Below are 17,159 nucleotides of genomic sequence, written 5' to 3' on the forward strand. Positions count from 1 at the left end.
TCCTACTTCCGGGACTAAAGTAGTCTGCATTTAATATGGCTTTTGTGTTGTTAACATGTTTAATGCTTTGTATTTTCTTCTACTTAATCTCAAAAAGCTCCTAAAAAAGTCAGTGATCACCGTTGACCTCCCTCGGCTTTTATTACCGCTAATCATTTATTTAAGCTCAGTTTTTAAAACCTTACGATGTAACTACAGCACAGCCCATGCGGCAGTATATGAATGACTAACCTCGTATTGTGGATGGATTATCTCAGTTGTTCTCCTGGCTGAAGTTTGGTCCTTTTACAGCATCCTGCCATGCGATTACATTTGTTCCTGACTACTGAGAACCCTCACGTTAACTTTTATCGAGTGGAAAAAAAGTTAGCTTGTTTATATTATGCTAATATAGCTGTGTTGCTAGCGGTCACGTAGCACATCATTATATACCAGCTAGCCCAACTTCAGTAACCCTACAAACGTCACTGCTGTTTAGTTTTCTGTCTTCATTTATGTTGGAAGTGATAAGAAAGCTGTACGTTTTAATTCGTTTCCAAAACCCCGCAGTCAGGACATGCTATATTGTATTTAGATTGAAGCTAGCAAGCTAACTCCCTGCTAACTTCTAACTCCGTTAAATGTCATAAATTCCGTTTTCATGGATGCCTGGATGTTAAACTCAGTTGTTACACCTGGTAGAGCAGAATGCTGATAATTTTATTAAAGATGAAAGACTTAAGACAGTGTTTTAACTCTCAGTAATGCCACAGTGATCATTTGATATATGGACCTGCAGCAGAGTTTAGGCCCAGACACGGCTAGTGACGTCAGACTGAACGATCGGATTAAAATGGAGTTTTTCCTTCCCACTGTCGCCAAAGTGCTTGCTCATAGGGGGTCATATGATTGCTGGGTTTTTCTCTGTATCTATTATTGTATGATCTACTGTACAATATAAAGCGCCTTGAGGTGACTGTTGTTGTGATTTGGTGCTATATAAATAAAATTGAATTGAATTGAATAGATCAGCCTGACTTAGATTAGGTCAGGGGTGTCCAACTCCAGTCCTCAGGGGTGTCCTGTCCTGCAGGTTTTAGATGTGTCCTTGAGCCAACACAGCTGATTTAAAGACTAAATGACCTCCTCAACATGTCTTGAAGTTCTCCAGAGGCCTGTTAATGAACTAATCATTTCATTCAGGTGCGTTGACCTAGGGTGATATCTAGAACCTGCAGAACACCAGCCCTCGAGGGCTGGAGTTGGACACCCCTGGATTAGGTGCTAAAAACATCTTAATTTGACACAACTGCTTCACTTTTGAATCTATAATGTACACTCGCCTTAAAAGAACTGATCTGAAGATGATGGTTATTTTGAGAATTTCTCATTTCACAAAATGTTTTGGGTTTTTTACCCCCATTGGTAAGCCCTTCTTTACATCGGTCTCCTTTTCCTTTCTCATATCTAAAACTGGGAGCAATTGGTACAGTAACGAATATGAGAGGAATACAAAATGATAAACGAAGAGGGAAACAACATGTGACAAGAAGAAAACACAAGTAATGCAAAGTCTGTTAACTACAGCTGTTTCTTTCACTTTTGCCTATCTCCTACTGAGAAGCCAAAAAGACACAAAGAAAACGTCATCATTGGAGGCCAGCTCATGCTCTGCTTTGCACATATATTGTAAATTTTCATGAAATTTACAAAATTAAGTTTTAAAGTTTAAATTTAAGAAACTGTATGTATCACTTGACTGGGCCATCTGTTCTGTACCAATTTTATATCTGCAACTCTCTCATGGATGATCTGAGTTATGACCTTCTTCAATTCTTTTCAGTTTACTTAATCCCCTGGCATTCAAACTTGCAATTTTTTATATTCTCCCACCCCCAGCAAAAACTCTACTCTACCATGCTGGGGGAGTCTGAGGACATTAAGTCCAAAGGGACCATACTATTGACGCTGCTCCAAGGAGCTGTGGCTGCAAAATGGTTGGTGCCTGTTGTGATGGTAATGCCCAAAATCAGATGATGGACACCAGAATGAACGGAGCCATCAAGCTGAAGAACGAGTAATATCAGGCTAGGAAGCAGCTGATGAGCACATTTTACATTTTGTTTGTAAGCCTTTTTTTCTCAAAAGTTCTGTTAATGGTATGGTATCCAAGTTCAACAAGCCAGTACTATTTTTTATATGAATTCCTTCAGTATTTACCAGCTAACATACATTTCTTCTTTGGCTCAGATTTGTTTAATTGCTGAGGGCATGGTCCTCAGCCGGAAAAAGGTGGAGTATCTTGGTGTCTTGTTCATAAGTGATAGAAGGGAATGGGAGATTGACAGACAGATTGGTGCTGCAGACGCAGTGATGCGAATGCTGTACTGGTCCATCGTGGTGAAGAGAGAGCTGAGTGTAAAAGCAAAGCTCTTGATTTACTGGTTGATCTACGTCCCTACCCTCACCTATGGTCACGAGCTGTTGGTAGTGACCTAAAGAAGAAGATTGCGGATAAAATATGAGCTTCCTCCAAAGAGTGGCTGGCCTCTCCCTTAGAGATAGGGTGAGAGGTTCAGCCATCCAGGAGGGACTCAGAGTAGAGCCGCTGCTCCTCGACATAGAAAGGAGGCAGTTGAGGTGGTTTGGGCATCTGACAAGGATGCCTCCTGGGTGCCTCCTGGGTGAGGTGTTCCGTCATGTCCCACCGAGAGGAGGCCCTGGGGCAGACCCAGGACATGCTGGAGAGATTATATCTCTCGGCTGGCCTGTAAACAACTTGGTGTTCCCCCGGACAAGCTGGAGGAGGTGGCTGGGGAGAGGGAGGTCTGGGCTTCTCTGCTTAGGCTGCTGCCCCCGCAACCTGGCCCCAGATAAGCGGAAGAAGATGGATGGATGGATGTTTAATTGCTTTGGTAATTCAGGACTATACTATATACTATAAAATGTTACTGAATTTTCAGTCACTGTTTTACCACAGTCACTGTGGTATGGCAATCAACTTTTTGTTTCCTCTCTGTCATGTTACTGGCAATGGTTGTGACAGCGTTGCAATTCCTAACGAAGTGGTCATCGATACTGTCAAGTTTAGATCAAAGCTCTAAATGTCTTTAGTTCCATTAGCCACGCTTTCAGATCTGCCATGTTACTCAGAGCTTCCTTGTAATGTTCTGGCAGAGAAGTGTTGGTTTTTGAATTTTTTGAGTTGCAGGTGAAAATATCATAGTTTTTGATTACATGGCTTGTAGTCCAAAGCCCTTTGAACGGTCAACAACACTAGAACAGCATTACAAAAATATGAGCACATTGTATAATTCAACTGGCAATAGCTTAAAATGAGGTAGAAGTGAAGCCTTTTTTTAAAAGCCTAAAGAAAAAAAAAACTTGTCATCTTTTTGTCCATCCATCCATCCATCCATTCGCTTCTGCTTATCCTTCTCAGGGTCACAGGGGGCGCTGGACCCGATCCAAGCTGTCATAGGGCGAGAGGCAGGGTTTTTGTTAGATATAAAAATCAAACTTAGATATAGAATAGGACATTTTCCAGGGGAAAGATTAGCCAACCATGGATATCTGGATCTGGTGTTGAGACAACAAGTTTTTGAGCATAACAGTATCATCTACTATAGCAGTGAGGCTTTAAAAACCAGTGCAATCACAATCCATTACCTATATAACTCATTTCACAAAACGTCAGACTCTGCTGCACTGTTTGTATATTTCTCTTGACAATTTGTGAAATAATAATAGGGCTAGGATGTCTGATACAACCAGCTTTAATCAAATATCTTATATAACTGTGATAGAGTTCAAATTATGGTTGCTTATAATCAAGTAAGTATTGAGGTTCAATAGCAGGTCCACTATTTTTCACTTTGTATATAAATTATGCTTTTCTGTTGTACAGATCTTTCTGAGTAGGGCTTGATAATATCCAGACTGGAAAGGCTACAATGAAACTGAATGTTCATTGTTCATTGAATGTTCATTAATAGAAAACCTAAATATTGATCTTTGAACACTATTATCAGTTTGCTCACATAATAGTATTCAAACTTTTGGATGGTTTTCCTTCTTTTAGAATGTAGAAGGGTTTTTATTGGCAAAAAACCTTAGAACAGGGATATTGTTTATATCTATGTTGCCTCCTCTTCAGTTCACAGTCAACTGTGTATCATAGCTTTTTCTTTTCATATTAAATGCACAATCTCACTTCTCCCCAAAAATCAGTAAAAATCTCATAAACACATATTTTATTCACAATAAAAGAGAGTGCATATTAAATGTTTAAATTTAGACATTTTGCGAAAAAAATATTGGGACAGGATTTGATGGCAGCAACATGTCTCAGAAAAGTTTGGAAGAGGACAACAAAGGGCTAGAAAAGTAAGTGATACTAAAAAAGCACTCACATAAAAAGCTTGCATCTCTGGTGGTATGGGGATGTATCAGTGCCTATGGAATTGTCATTTTACAGATCTGGAAGGGCACCGTCATTGCCAAACGTTATAATGGTTGCCTGGATGGGAGGAACATATGCTTTACCACCATCATATGCTGTATGTTGGTACAGCCATCTTCTGTTTTGAACCGTGGTTATGAAATAACACTGTCTATGAAGACCACACAAAGGTTTAAAGATTTCTCAATCCCTAACATGCACCTGGAGCTATAATTGAGGATGCAAGTGTGTCCTTTGTGTCTTTTTACTCCTTCTAAATCCAGTATTCAAGTATTGTTACTATGTTTTAGTTATTTAAGACTGTCAATATAACTGGCCTTCATGTATGAATATGTACTATATTGCCAAAAGTATTTGCTCTTGTCTGCTTTTACATGCATATGAACTTAAGTGAGAGTCCATTCTTAATCCATAGTGTTTAATAAGATGTCGGCCAACCCCTTCCACAGGTTTTTTGTCCAAAATGTCTTGGTATGCTGAAGCATCAAGAGACCTTTTACTGGAACTGAGGGCCAAGCCCCAAACCCTGAAAAACAACCACTCACTATATACCCCATCCATCAAACTTTACACTTGGCACAGTGCAGTCAGACATGTACCATTCTCATGGCAGCCACCAAACCCAGACTTGTCTATCAGCTTGCCAGACGGAGAATCATGATTCGTTGCTCCTGAAAACACGTCATCACTGTATCTGACACTTAGCATTGTGCTTGGTGATGTAAGGCTTGGATGCAGCAGCGATGGAAACCCATTCCATAAAACTCTCTGCACACACTGTTCTTGAGCTGAACTGAAGGCCACATGAAGTTTAGAGGTCTATAGCGATTGACTAGCTTAGTTGCTGTCATTCCCAATAGCTCCCGCTCTGTTATAATACTATATTATAATATTATAAGCTAACTGTGGAATATTTAATAGTGAGGAAATTCACGTATGGACGTGTTGCACAGGTGGCATCCAATCACGTAACCATCCTGGAACTCACTGAGCTCCTGAGAGCGACCCCTTCTTTCACAAATGTGTATAAAAGCATAGGATGCATAGGTGCCTGATTTATACACCTGTTGCCATGGAAGTGATTGTAACACTTGAATTCAATGATTTGAATGTGTAAGTGAATACTTTTGTCAATGCAGTGTGTTAAAATTTGTAGCTATTTTATCTATTTTGTGAATTTCATGAAGAGAAGCAGTAAACACAATAGATCAGAATCTAGTAGACCACAATAGAAAACGGGCAGTGGCGGTGGTGGCATGCTGTTTACAACCAATTGAGAGGCCGTTTATCTGTTCTACGAGCACAGTGTTCCCATAATGGCCAGTTTGAGGCCATTATGGGAACACTGTGCTCGTAAAACTAGGAGATTGTAATAGTTCTCTGTCACTCTCAGCAGGGAATAATCCAAATATTTGTATCAATGTTGACATAGTTTAAACAAAACACTCTGCAGAGGCTACATGCCACATGTCATGTGCTGTTTTATAATTGTATGCAGACCCAATCCCTGACGTAAACAAATCTGTTTTTTGTCTGGTGTTATGTCTAACATCCTTAAAGCAGAACCCAGAGAAATACAAATATGCTTTTACACTATTTCAAATATTATAAAATTTACAATGCAAATTGAGAGATTTGCTCTCTCTCTTTGTTTTTCACAATAAATGTTCAGTACCAAATAACTTGTCATAATTTTTAATTCTTATGGGGAGGTATCTGAGAAAACAAAACAAAAACAAAAGCCCTGAGCTCCAATAGAAGAATATACTTTTAAGTCACTACACAATATGAGAAGGTAAGGCTGACTTTTTAAACTGTAGACCAAATCAAAGTACCTGGTCTTCAGAACTTGGTGGCACACAAATGTATATAATGTATATAATATAATGTCACCAAAACATTTTTTCTGTGAAGCGGTCTTTGGACTCAGTACTTTCTGTCAGCTCTGTGGTTAAAGTCATAGTCAGTGACACTATAATAATTTAGCAAATTCTCAGTTGTTGATTCATCCCAAGACTTGTTTCAAGTTAAGAGAGCTTATGCTTATAATTTGTAAGTGGTTCGAAATTACACATTTTAAACTTAACTATATATTAATGAACTCCTCAAAAATAAAACCAGTATCAGTTTTTCACATATGCAAGAAGACACATGAAGAAATCAGTCATCAACATTTTCACCTAAAAAAGTTTAATCAATAAAAGTTCCTGCATCAATGCGACCTAGCTAACTTTGAAGTTGGCAATGGGAAACAAAGTTTTTCTGCCTTATCTTTTTCGATGACATAGGTGTGTCTGTTTCTCTATTGCAATGATTTTACTTCAAGACTCTGCTGCAGTTCTTTATTCTCCATCATGCACATGGCGTGGAGCAGATACGTGCAGAGAGATGGAGAGGTGATGTAATATGAAGAGCACAACTGTTCCCTCTAAATTATTTTTTGTTAAGGAGATAAAAGAAGACAGGCAGATGGTGGTGGATTTTTACAATGATGGAGGATGGAAATGGCTGTCGTGAACATGTAATTTAAGAAAAGGGAGAAACAGAGTAACAAAAGAGTAGAGGAAGGTGCAAACAGGTGGACTTCATCTTATGCAGAAGGCAAAATCTGCAAGAGACAGAAGAAAGTGGACAAGGAGAATTGATGGTGGAATGAGGAAGTACAAGAAAGCACTCAAAGAAAGAGGTTAGCAAAGAAAAAGAAATGAGAAATGACCCATTAGGCCTCTGGAATGACCTTCTGAAAGCCCTGATATCAACCTTACTGTGGCCTATACTACCAGGAAATTAACTAATTTAATTCTACCAATTATGTCCAAGAAAAGGATTCTAATATTCAGCCAGAGTTATGTCAGAAGCTTGTTTATGTTCATATCAAAATTGCCTAATTGAGTTGCAAATTGCTAATGGACATTTAACCAAATATTAGTGAGAGTGTTTGTGTACTATGACCCTGTGTGGATTCCAACTTGTGCACCCAAATCTTGTTTTTTTTTTCAAGTTATTAAATATGTATGCTGTGCAATTCATCAATCATTAAAAATGTAAAATAACACAACATTCATGCCTATGATGAGTGTGTGCAAACCTCTGACCACGACTGCATATCTTCTGTAGTGATTTAATACTAGCCACAAATAGGATTTGAAGTGAGTTTGATTATGCGAACATTTTACAAATAGAAATCAGTTAAATATTTCTCACATGCAGTACAGACAACGCAAGACATTGGTGATGAATCTCCATCTGATCCTGAAAATTCCTATTGTGGGAGGAAGGAATTACTAGGAAAATAATCGTCAACCCTACACAGCTTGCTTCTTCCAAGCCAAAAATAACTATAACAAGTGAGAAGCAACAAGACACACTAGTAACGCACACACACTAGTAAAACAGATCTAAAAGATCTGTCGAGAGTTGTCATAAAGTAGCCTCTGTATGGAGCTAGAAAATCAAATGTCAAATACCAGCAGGGGCTTCAAAGCAGCACAGCACTTGAGTGAATACACTCTGTTGCTTTCAATGAGGCTGGTAGAGAGGCCAAATTTTATTATGTCATTTAGATTTCAACTACCACTGCTATGAGAATGTAAACATAACCAAGGCTCTGTTTTTCTTGCAGTCCATTAAGGTCTTGACCAATTCCTGTGAAGAGGAAGACCAGGCACGAGAGGCGGGATATACTATAGTCGGAGAAGGGATGTTTAAAACACGGGTTCTTACTTCATGAAGACACACAGGACAATAGTGAGATTCAGACTTAATTCTGCAGTACAAAGGCCATTCAATCAACCAGCTGACTCTTGGGTGTTCAGCTGATCAACCATACTTTTGGTCACAAAGCAGATGCTATGTAACTTTGTAAAATCATTTTTGAGACTATGTTGTAGCCAGTGTTGGGAAGGTTACTTTTAAAATGTATTCCATTACAGAATACAGAATACATGCCCCAAAATGTATTCTGTAACGTATTCCGTTACGTTACTCAATGACAGTAACGTATTCTGAATACTTTGGATTACTTAATATATTATCATGCTTTTTACAACAACGTGAATGTACTATTGCTGTGTGATTTATTACTATTACTGAAGGTCCGCGACTCCGAACTGTAGTAAAGGGACCTCTGACTAATACGGCGGGGTCCCTGTCGGCTCGTAGCCGAAAAATAGCTTTACTTTGTTGTCTGGGTCAACTTTTATTGCGAGAGACAGAGAGAGGCGTTGAAAGACTGCTCCAACGGAACTTATTGTTTCGGAGGAAAACACGAACACGGTGTACAGTCGAGCCTTAATAGCTTACTTACAACTGGGCTCGTCAGGCACTCTTCTTGGCTGAAGTGGTTATTATTATATTTACATGCTTCCAGCTCCCGTTTTTGCTCGATGACAACTCGTAGTTTTCCACTCCCCTTTTTCTCCCTCCTCGCGCTCACAGACCCATAACGTGTATGACAGTCCATTCTCCCTGCAACACGGACTACACTGCCCATGATGCTACATTCTTTAGAGCTATGCTTGTAGCATTCTGCCTGTTAGCTTAGCACAACAACAACAACAACAACGAAAAGGCGCTCTCTCACCCAGGAAACACACAGTCGCAGAGAGAGAGAGAGCGTCGCCCTGTAACCATGGCAACCGTAACGCTGCCGCCTGGAACAAGGGAACGTAGCTGTCAAACAAAACCCAAACAGTCCTGACCCGCGACAAAATGAAACAGGAAAGTACCGCAGTGTAATCCATTTATTTCAACAAAGTAACTGTATTCTAAATACCACCTTTTTACAGGTTTTATTCTACGTTCATCTCATTTCAGTTCAATTCAATTTTGGTTATATAGCACCAAATCACAATCTTATGGCGCTTTCTATTGCAAGGTAAAGATGCTACAATCATAGAACGAAAGCCACAACAATCAGACCTTGAGAAAGAAAAACTCCCTTTTGATAGGACGAAACCTCTTGCACAAACAGAGGAAGGAATGACAGCCATTTGCTGTGACTGGTTGGCAGTGAGGGGAGCGAGACAGAGCAAAAGAAACACGGTGGAAGAAAGCCAGAAATTAATAATAACTAATGATTAAATGCATAGTGGTGTATAAACACATACGCCAATGAAGACGAAGCACTCAGTGCATCTTGGGAAGGCCCAGCAGCCTAGGACTATTGCAGCATAACTAACGGAGGGTTCAGGGTCACGTGATCCAAGCCAAACTATAAAATTTATCAAAAGGAAAGTTTTAAGCCAAATCTTAAAAGAAGAGAGGGTTTCTGTCTCTTGAAGCCAAAATGGGAGTTGGTAAAAGGCAATTTGGATTTGAACTCTATACAGATTAATTTTATTTAAGCAGCAACACACAGTAAATGGTTCAGCAGCGGGGAACTTGTCCACAAGTCACAAAGTTTTAGAAATGTAGATAGCCTATTTGATTTTTAGCTGAAAATAAATCGGCATTGTCCAGCGACCATTCATGACTGTTTAATTATAAATACTCTCATGTGAAATATAACACCAAACAAATACCTAACTGTGACTTTGTGTAAGAGAAAACCTGGAGTTTTTTAGGCTTGACATAGTCATTTTTTCATGTTTTTCTAAATCTGCTTTCTGAAATAGGGCCCTGTAACGTATAGAATTAAATGTTCTTTTTGTAACTAAAAAGTCTAAAACCTTCAATTTGAATGATCATGAAGTGTTAAACATTTTGTTTTTGTTTTTTTTGCATTTTTTATGCATTTGAAAGTGTTATTTCACACTCAAGATCTATTTAAAGAAACAGCATGTGTACTGAACTTTGAAAGCCCATAAAAATGTGTACAGTGGCCAGACATTACTAATGCAAGTAATATTGCGAGGCACAGTTATTGGAAAGGAAAAATAAAACTACACCCCGATTAACAATGCAGGAAAAAACACACAGTGAAAGGAACATTTCAGTCAAGCAGAAAAAAAATGTAAACATCCTTCTCCCTCCATGAATTGGTCAGGTTAAAGTCAATGTCCTGCACTAACAATGAGACCCTGAGTAACCCACTCCCTCACAGCTTGAGACCACTCAGTGCAATAGCAGTAAACATGCTCACAGGTATACCAGCCCAGGAGCAGTTCACACAGCAGTACTGCACTACAATACTGCATATAGATGAATCCCTGCTACACTGGAATGTCTTCTTTACTTTCAGGCTCCTCACGCTCTGCAACAATTAAGAAATAAAAAAAACAAAAACAAATTCACATCCTTGCACATTTAGATTTCTCTCCCCATCTTACATTTACCTTGCATATTTTACACACATACACACACATTTTACAGTTCTTTTTCCTCTATGATGGAAGGAAACCAACTAAACATCAAGAACATTCTGGAAATCTTTTGTGTTTTCTTCCATTTACTTATATTAATGGTAAATGTCCAAATATTGTGGCTGTTATCTTTTTAAAATCCACTTTGTTCAGGTGCAGGAAGTTTAATTATACATGTTGCCACGGTGCTTTTTCACATATGAAATCTGCCAGTTCTACAGGGGGCAATAATTCTCTTGTCATCTGTATGTAACTTTGATCTAGCGGAGTACTATTAGTTTACCCAGCAAATATTTGTTTCTCGGGTAGCTTTTTCAAGTAATTGATAAAAGGTCAAATTGACTGATTGATAAAATATAATTACTCTATTGGATTCTAGCCTTGCACACCTGTTGCTTTTTTTAGTTGGCAGTCAAGGTACAGGGTAGGGGCCCTTTCATACTAGGACCCAGTATTACAAAGAACGTTCAGTATAGCCAAAACTTTGGATCCTCCCACTGTCCGTGCACACAGATCCGAAATTCTTCCAAGAATGGTGACTTTGTTTTCTGGAGAATTGACTGGTCAGTATGCACTGATATTATACCAGTTCATGTCTTATCCGCTCTGGAACAGGTCAATTCCTTCAGCATAGGTTAGACCTGAACTGCCTTTGTAGTACTAAAATGTTAACACCAAAAGTAGCTAGATAAGCCCACATCCCATTTTGAAGTAAACGCCTCAAGTGTCCTTTGCTTTAGTCCATCTCCACAACACCTTACATACCCAAACTACAGCCTCACTAGATCATGACTGGTGCTTCCCCCAGTGCATTCCCTTTTTTATTTTTATTTTCTTAATTTTTAAATTGTAGAAATGATACAGAGCCTCTGTTGCTTTAAATGCTTTCATAACCAACCCAAAGTTCTTTTAGAATTAAACTTTGCTACACGGCAGAAATTGCTGTGTTTATTTTGACATGGCAAAACTGAGATGAGACAATAAATTATTTTAAACAGTCACCAGAACAGAATAGAATAGAATCTTCAGCCATTTCTGTTATAAAAAAGACAAAAAAAAGTGCATTTTAAATGGCACTGAGAGGAAGTCCTCATGTTAGAGATGTGAAAAGGCCGCATAAGAACGTTGCAATGGTGGCTGTGGAATAAAGTAAAAATAATAAAGTCTCCTTTTCATGTGTTTTGCACTTGGTTTTACTGTCTTTTTCACTCTCACTCGCTGCTTAGGTTTAGGAACTAAGAACTACTTGGTGAGGAAGTTCAGTAAAAATACATGCACCTTCACAGCAGCTACCCTTTGCACTTTCTCACTAATGCACTGCTGCTAAATGACACCTGGTGTGTCTAGAACATACCAGCATTTACTAAATGATTTGTTTTTAATGCTTTGTTGAAATTGATCCTTTAACAGTGTAAGCCATGTGGGAAAGCCATGAAGGAAAATCATTTTCCCAGTCCTGATGCAACTTGATTGGTCAGTTGGAATGACATTAATTATGATGTTGTAGGAACAACACCATATACTGTCACGGTATGCAGAGACAGGCCGTGCGATGGTGTGTGTAATGGACCCAGGTGCGTACACAAGTGAGTAGACGGGAGTGAACTTAACAGAAAGCGAGCCTTTATTATGGCTGGAGACAAAGCAAGGATAGCGTGGCTAGGCTATAACTAAACTGGGAAAACTAATACTGTGACAAACTAAGGAAACTCAGAGACTATGATGTTCGCTGCAAAGACTGACCGGGAAAACATGGAGGTGAGAACACAGACGACGCAACACGGACTGTATGAAACACAGAGACTAAATACACATGAGGGATGATCAGGGGAAGTGGCCACACATGGGAGCACAGCTGACACACATGAACCTAACGACAGGACAGGAGAGGTGAAACTAAATACACTGACATTGAATACAGACTTTCAAAGTAAAACAGGAAACATGGAGATTAGACATGACATGAACTAAACATAACCATGCAGACATGACTCATGACAGGTAAACGCACGAACCAGGGAGACTGAGTACAGTGGAAGATGACAGAAGCAACAGCATGAACTTGACAACACAAGACACACAGACATAAACACATGAAGGGCAAGGGAGGCTTAATACAAGGGTAATATAATTACAAATGAGCTGGAATAACTTAATGAACCTAAACAAACAATAAACATCAAAATAGACTAAACACAAAACACTGGGTCGCACGACCCAGGACCATGACATATTCAACACATTTGTAAGCTGTTGTTAGCTCTAGTGAGAGAACAATGCCAACAAGGACTAACATCTTAGTTAAATATTAGTATAGAAAATATTTAACATTTTTGAGAGATTTTGTTTGACAGTTTTAAGAAGCAGATCCAGGAGTCCTGCATTATTTATATTTGCCATTTAAAGTACAGTTTAACTCATTGTGCTGCAGTTTTAAGAGGACTGAACTCCTAACCCAAGCAGAGTTAGAGCCATGCTCCTCTTATTAATCACCCTTCTGGCTTCCTCCTCACTCTCTAACCACTTCATCATTCTCCTTCTCTTCAATTTTCTCATGCAAGCGCGCGCGCGCACACACACACACACACACACACACGCACACCCTTTCTTTCCCTTCAGAGTATTGCACTGTTGTCCAAACAGACCGAGCGTGCGGTGACCCTCTACTGCAGCAGTGCAGCACGGTGCCTCCTGAACCGCTTACATCGAATCTATCATAGATGGACAAAAGAGAATATGTACACAAACACTCAAAATGTTATTGTAGCAATTCGACTGTGTGATACCATCTGCTGCCAGACCCCACCACCCCAACTTATATTTCTACAGAGAACTGTGTGGAAAATGTGGACTTTTTAATGCAGCCTGGCTCACTTATAGCCTGAATGAAAGCAATGCTAGATAATCTATCCTTGGCACAGTTTCAGTTAGTCATGCAGGAGTGATGAAAACAGAAAAAACAAAAAATGAGACATTGAAGGACATCAAAAGAGCAGAAAAACAGATATGGAAAAATATATTCAGCATGATGCAGAGAAGCAGGGGGCACTAACCATGATGATCGCTGATGATTACACTGGAACCAAAATCGCTTTTCTCCACAACCTCAACAAGTTTTCAGTCAATGTGAAGTATGTGGACTGTCAAGCGAAGGGAGACTGGCCTAATCACTTACACAACCTCTAAGCTTGTTGCTCTGTGGGAAGGCCTGGAGACAGTTTTGAGAAATATCTTTTCATTAGATGTGGGTGCCGCGCTCTCAGTAAAAGCTCATTGTCTTGACTTCTATCAGTCACCTACACATCCAGAGCTCAAAGGACAACTGCCATAAGGCACTTGTAGATTATTCCTAGGGTAACTACTGTCAGACACAGATCCGCCTACAACGCACATAGTCCATGGACTGAGGCACTTAAGGCTCTCTTCTCTGGCATTTCAGACAGTTGCTCGAGAAAACAGAACCATGATATTTAGCCCTAATTTGTGTCCCTGTCCATTACCATTAATTTCACAGAGTTTAAAGCTATGATTCTCAAAGTTTTGGTGGTTGAGAGCCAATTTAATGGGGACACATTGGATTGAGGGATGCATGGGTTAAATGCGACACAGTGGTGGTAATGTCATGTTTTGAGGCCAGACAGCTGGCCATCATTGATAAGTTTCACATTATGCATGTCAAATTTCACATTTGACATTGTGACATTTCACATGTAATAAGGGTCAAAATCATTAATTCAATGGTATGATTGAATTGAATTATTGAGACTGACATATAGAGCTGCAGAGTGACTCTGCAAACATGCTTACACATCATATGTAGAGTTAGAGTCTAGCTGATATTTTTCCGGGCCAAGGGAGTCCGAACAGAATGTCTTAGATAATACGTAGAATCAGTAGGCTGAGAATTGTTAGATAATATTAATGCAGTAAGGTTAGGTTAGGGAGGTGTTTTTCTTTCTCTATCTTTTTCCAGAAAAGGAGCAGATGGTAGATGAGGTCAGACGTGGACAGAGTGGAGGAGAAGATCCGCAGAGGAGAAGACAGTTTCCCAGAAGAAGATAGTCATAACAATACTTGTTTTTGTTGTGGTATAAAACTGTAATGCCCGCTTACAGGCCCATTCTTTTTGTGAAGCAGACCACCGATTCACATTGAGGTCCCGCATGCTGTAACTTATAATTTCAACTGCTGTACTTCCTTAAAGAAAGAAAAACGAACAGCAACACCCTATTTGAATTATATTTATAACTGGTCTGGTCAGGGGGTTGTGTATAGGATTGTGCTTTATGTTGTTTTATGCTGTCATTTTGCTCTATTTTATAGTTCTCTAGCAATTTGGGAAGTGGCTATTTCTTTTCTTATTCCTTGGCAGTACCTGTAGTTCCTGGTGTTAAGATATTTAGTCTGCTGTGATGATGAGTTGAATTTCAAAAAGAATACTCCCTTAGTGTCCTCCTGTGCTTTTATATCATATCGTATAACATGGACTGTATGAATGAATGTAAAGTGACATATTCTTCTCTTGTCACCATCAAAGAGTGCATAATGTATTACTAAGACGGCTAGTTCCCTACATGAAAGCAACCTACAGCAGTTCTGTGGGTGCTTCCACCCTCAAAATATTCAGTTTGCCAATATTCAGTGTCAAGGTCTGATATTGTTTCTACAAGAAGCATTTCAAGAAATAGAATATCTTTGGAACCTGATCTTTTTCATTTTCACAGCTTGCCTAAGCTGTAATGGTCAAATCTCTGGTGCTCTGTGTGAAAAAATATAGCTATAACCTGCCTTTCAAGTGTCTTTATGAATGAATCTCTAATCATTCGAACTCTACCAGCTTAAAAACAAAGAAGAAAGTGAGCCAACACAGACAATGACATCTGTAGCAGCATACATGCTGTGCTTTCTTCACATGTGAAGATGATTTAGGCTTTAGTGAATTTGCTCACCAAATGTTTATTTTCAACAGATATATATAAATATAAAAAAAAAAATGAGGACTCGATAGTTTAAATAATTTGACTAAAAGAATTATTTGCTGATTTGCAGATCATTTGCTTGCAGTAGGAAAACACTGTTTTTGACAGACTTCGTTGACCCTACACGGTTTAATAACTAAAATGTTTTCATGAGTAGGCCACCATTTAGTTTTTTTTCTCGAAGAAACAACAACAACAACAACATGTATAGGTGGGCACAGACGATAATGGTAAAGGCGAAGTTGCGCGTAAAGCCCTGTTCTTTAAAGCGCTACAGCACACACTCCCACATGTTTAGAACGATCCCTCGCAGCCGTCTCACCTACTACTTGTGGCTCAAGTACTACTTGTACTGTAGATTTTTACTTTGTCTCGATGCGTAAAGAAACCACAGTGGGGACCGATAATTGCGATAATAAAAGCTTTCCAGACACCCACCTGCAGCACGGTCTTCACCGTGACCGGCGAGACCACAGTGGTGCATATCATCTCGCCGTTACGCATCCTTTGGCCCATGATGAAGGGCATCGGTGTCGCGAGAGCGAAGGAAGCGAGCCACATGGCGCTGATGAGTTTCTTGGTGCGGCTGCGGGACATGATGCTCTTGGCTTTGAACGGGTGGCAGATGGCCATGTAGCGCTCCACGCTCAGGCTGGCGATGTTAAGCGCGGTGGCATAAGAGCAACTGTCCCGGAGGAAGTAGTAACCCCTGCACACGGCGTCCCCGAACACCCATGGGTAATGGAACCAGATAAAGTTGTAGAGCTCAATGGGCATGGAGAGGATCAGAATGAGCAGGTCGGACACGGCGAGACTGGCCAGGTGATAGTGTACGGTGCTCTGGAGGTTCTGCAGCGTCTTTCTGGTAATCAGGGTATAAATAGTGATGGAGTTGCCCAGGGAGCCTATGGCGAACAGAGCCAAGTAAATGATAGTGACAATGACTTTTGCGTACACATTCGTATTAACTTCCAGTTCCTCCTCATTACTTGTGGGACCGACGGTGCTGTTATCAAATGGAGGCAGTGAGTTATTCGCAAAAAGTTTCTGCGCCAACGAGCCAAAGCCGATCAAGTCGCTCCCCGAGAGCGTGAAGTTTAAATCCATTCTGCTTTTCTTCATGAAGGTATGGAACGAAAAGGTACAACTGAGCAAGCCGAGTGGATATGTGCCGACGCGACTCGCTCTGGTTTAAGTCAGAGGAGACCACCCTTTATAATTTGGCACGACAGAAGGCGTGCTCGCTTATTGGTGCTGCTGCGATGACGCACGACCATTCACTTTGTCCGTTAGTTCCATCTTGTCCGTTTATGGTTCACCTTGGAAACAAACAGTGCGATGCAACAACGCATCAAGAATTAAAGGAATTTAATTTCAAGTATGGTTTCTAATATAATTTTTTTCTTCTTTGCTGTTTTTCTCTGTTATTTTATTTTG

At 39.8% G+C, this 17,159-nt stretch overlaps 1 protein-coding gene across 2 annotated transcripts; it reads right to left on the minus strand.

The window, feature by feature from the left end:
* Positions 1 to 1,200: 1,200 nt before the first annotated feature.
* LOC146645183 (neurotensin receptor type 1-like) lies at positions 1,201 to 16,955 on the minus strand. Of its 2 annotated transcripts, none has more exons than XM_085394876.1 (2): positions 16,161 to 16,955; positions 1,201 to 3,451 (listed from the first exon to the last, which is right to left on the minus strand). In XM_085394876.1, the coding sequence occupies exons 1-2, from the start codon at positions 16,842 to 16,844 to the stop codon at positions 3,347 to 3,349; spliced, it is 789 nt and encodes a 262-aa protein (XP_085251002.1). In that variant the 5' UTR covers positions 16,845 to 16,955; the 3' UTR covers positions 1,201 to 3,346. The 2 variants fall into 2 exon arrangements, with proteins under 2 accessions (XP_085251002.1, XP_085251003.1); XM_085394877.1 differs by lacking the exon at positions 1,201 to 3,451 and adding an exon at positions 3,489 to 4,498 and having other exon boundaries at positions 16,161 to 16,954.
* Between the last annotated feature and the right edge of the window lie 204 nt (positions 16,956 to 17,159).

Source organism: Rhamphochromis longiceps, linkage group LG20 (assembly GCF_057381845.1).
Source record: "Rhamphochromis longiceps isolate RC_006_pf linkage group LG20, R_longiceps_female_GT1.1, whole genome shotgun sequence".
Classification (NCBI taxonomy): domain Eukaryota; kingdom Metazoa; phylum Chordata; class Actinopteri; order Cichliformes; family Cichlidae; genus Rhamphochromis; species Rhamphochromis longiceps.

Bases quoted from the DNA above. Each gene is read 5' to 3' on its own strand.
- LOC146645183 (XM_085394876.1), bottom strand. From the start codon at position 16,844: ATGAAGAAAAGCAGAATGGATTTAAACTTCACGCTCTCGGGGAGCGAC. The intron at 3,452-16,160 runs GTGGGTGTCTGG...GCCCTATGACAG, and splicing joins CGGTGAAGACCGTGCTGCAG to CTTGGATCGGGTCCAGCGCC.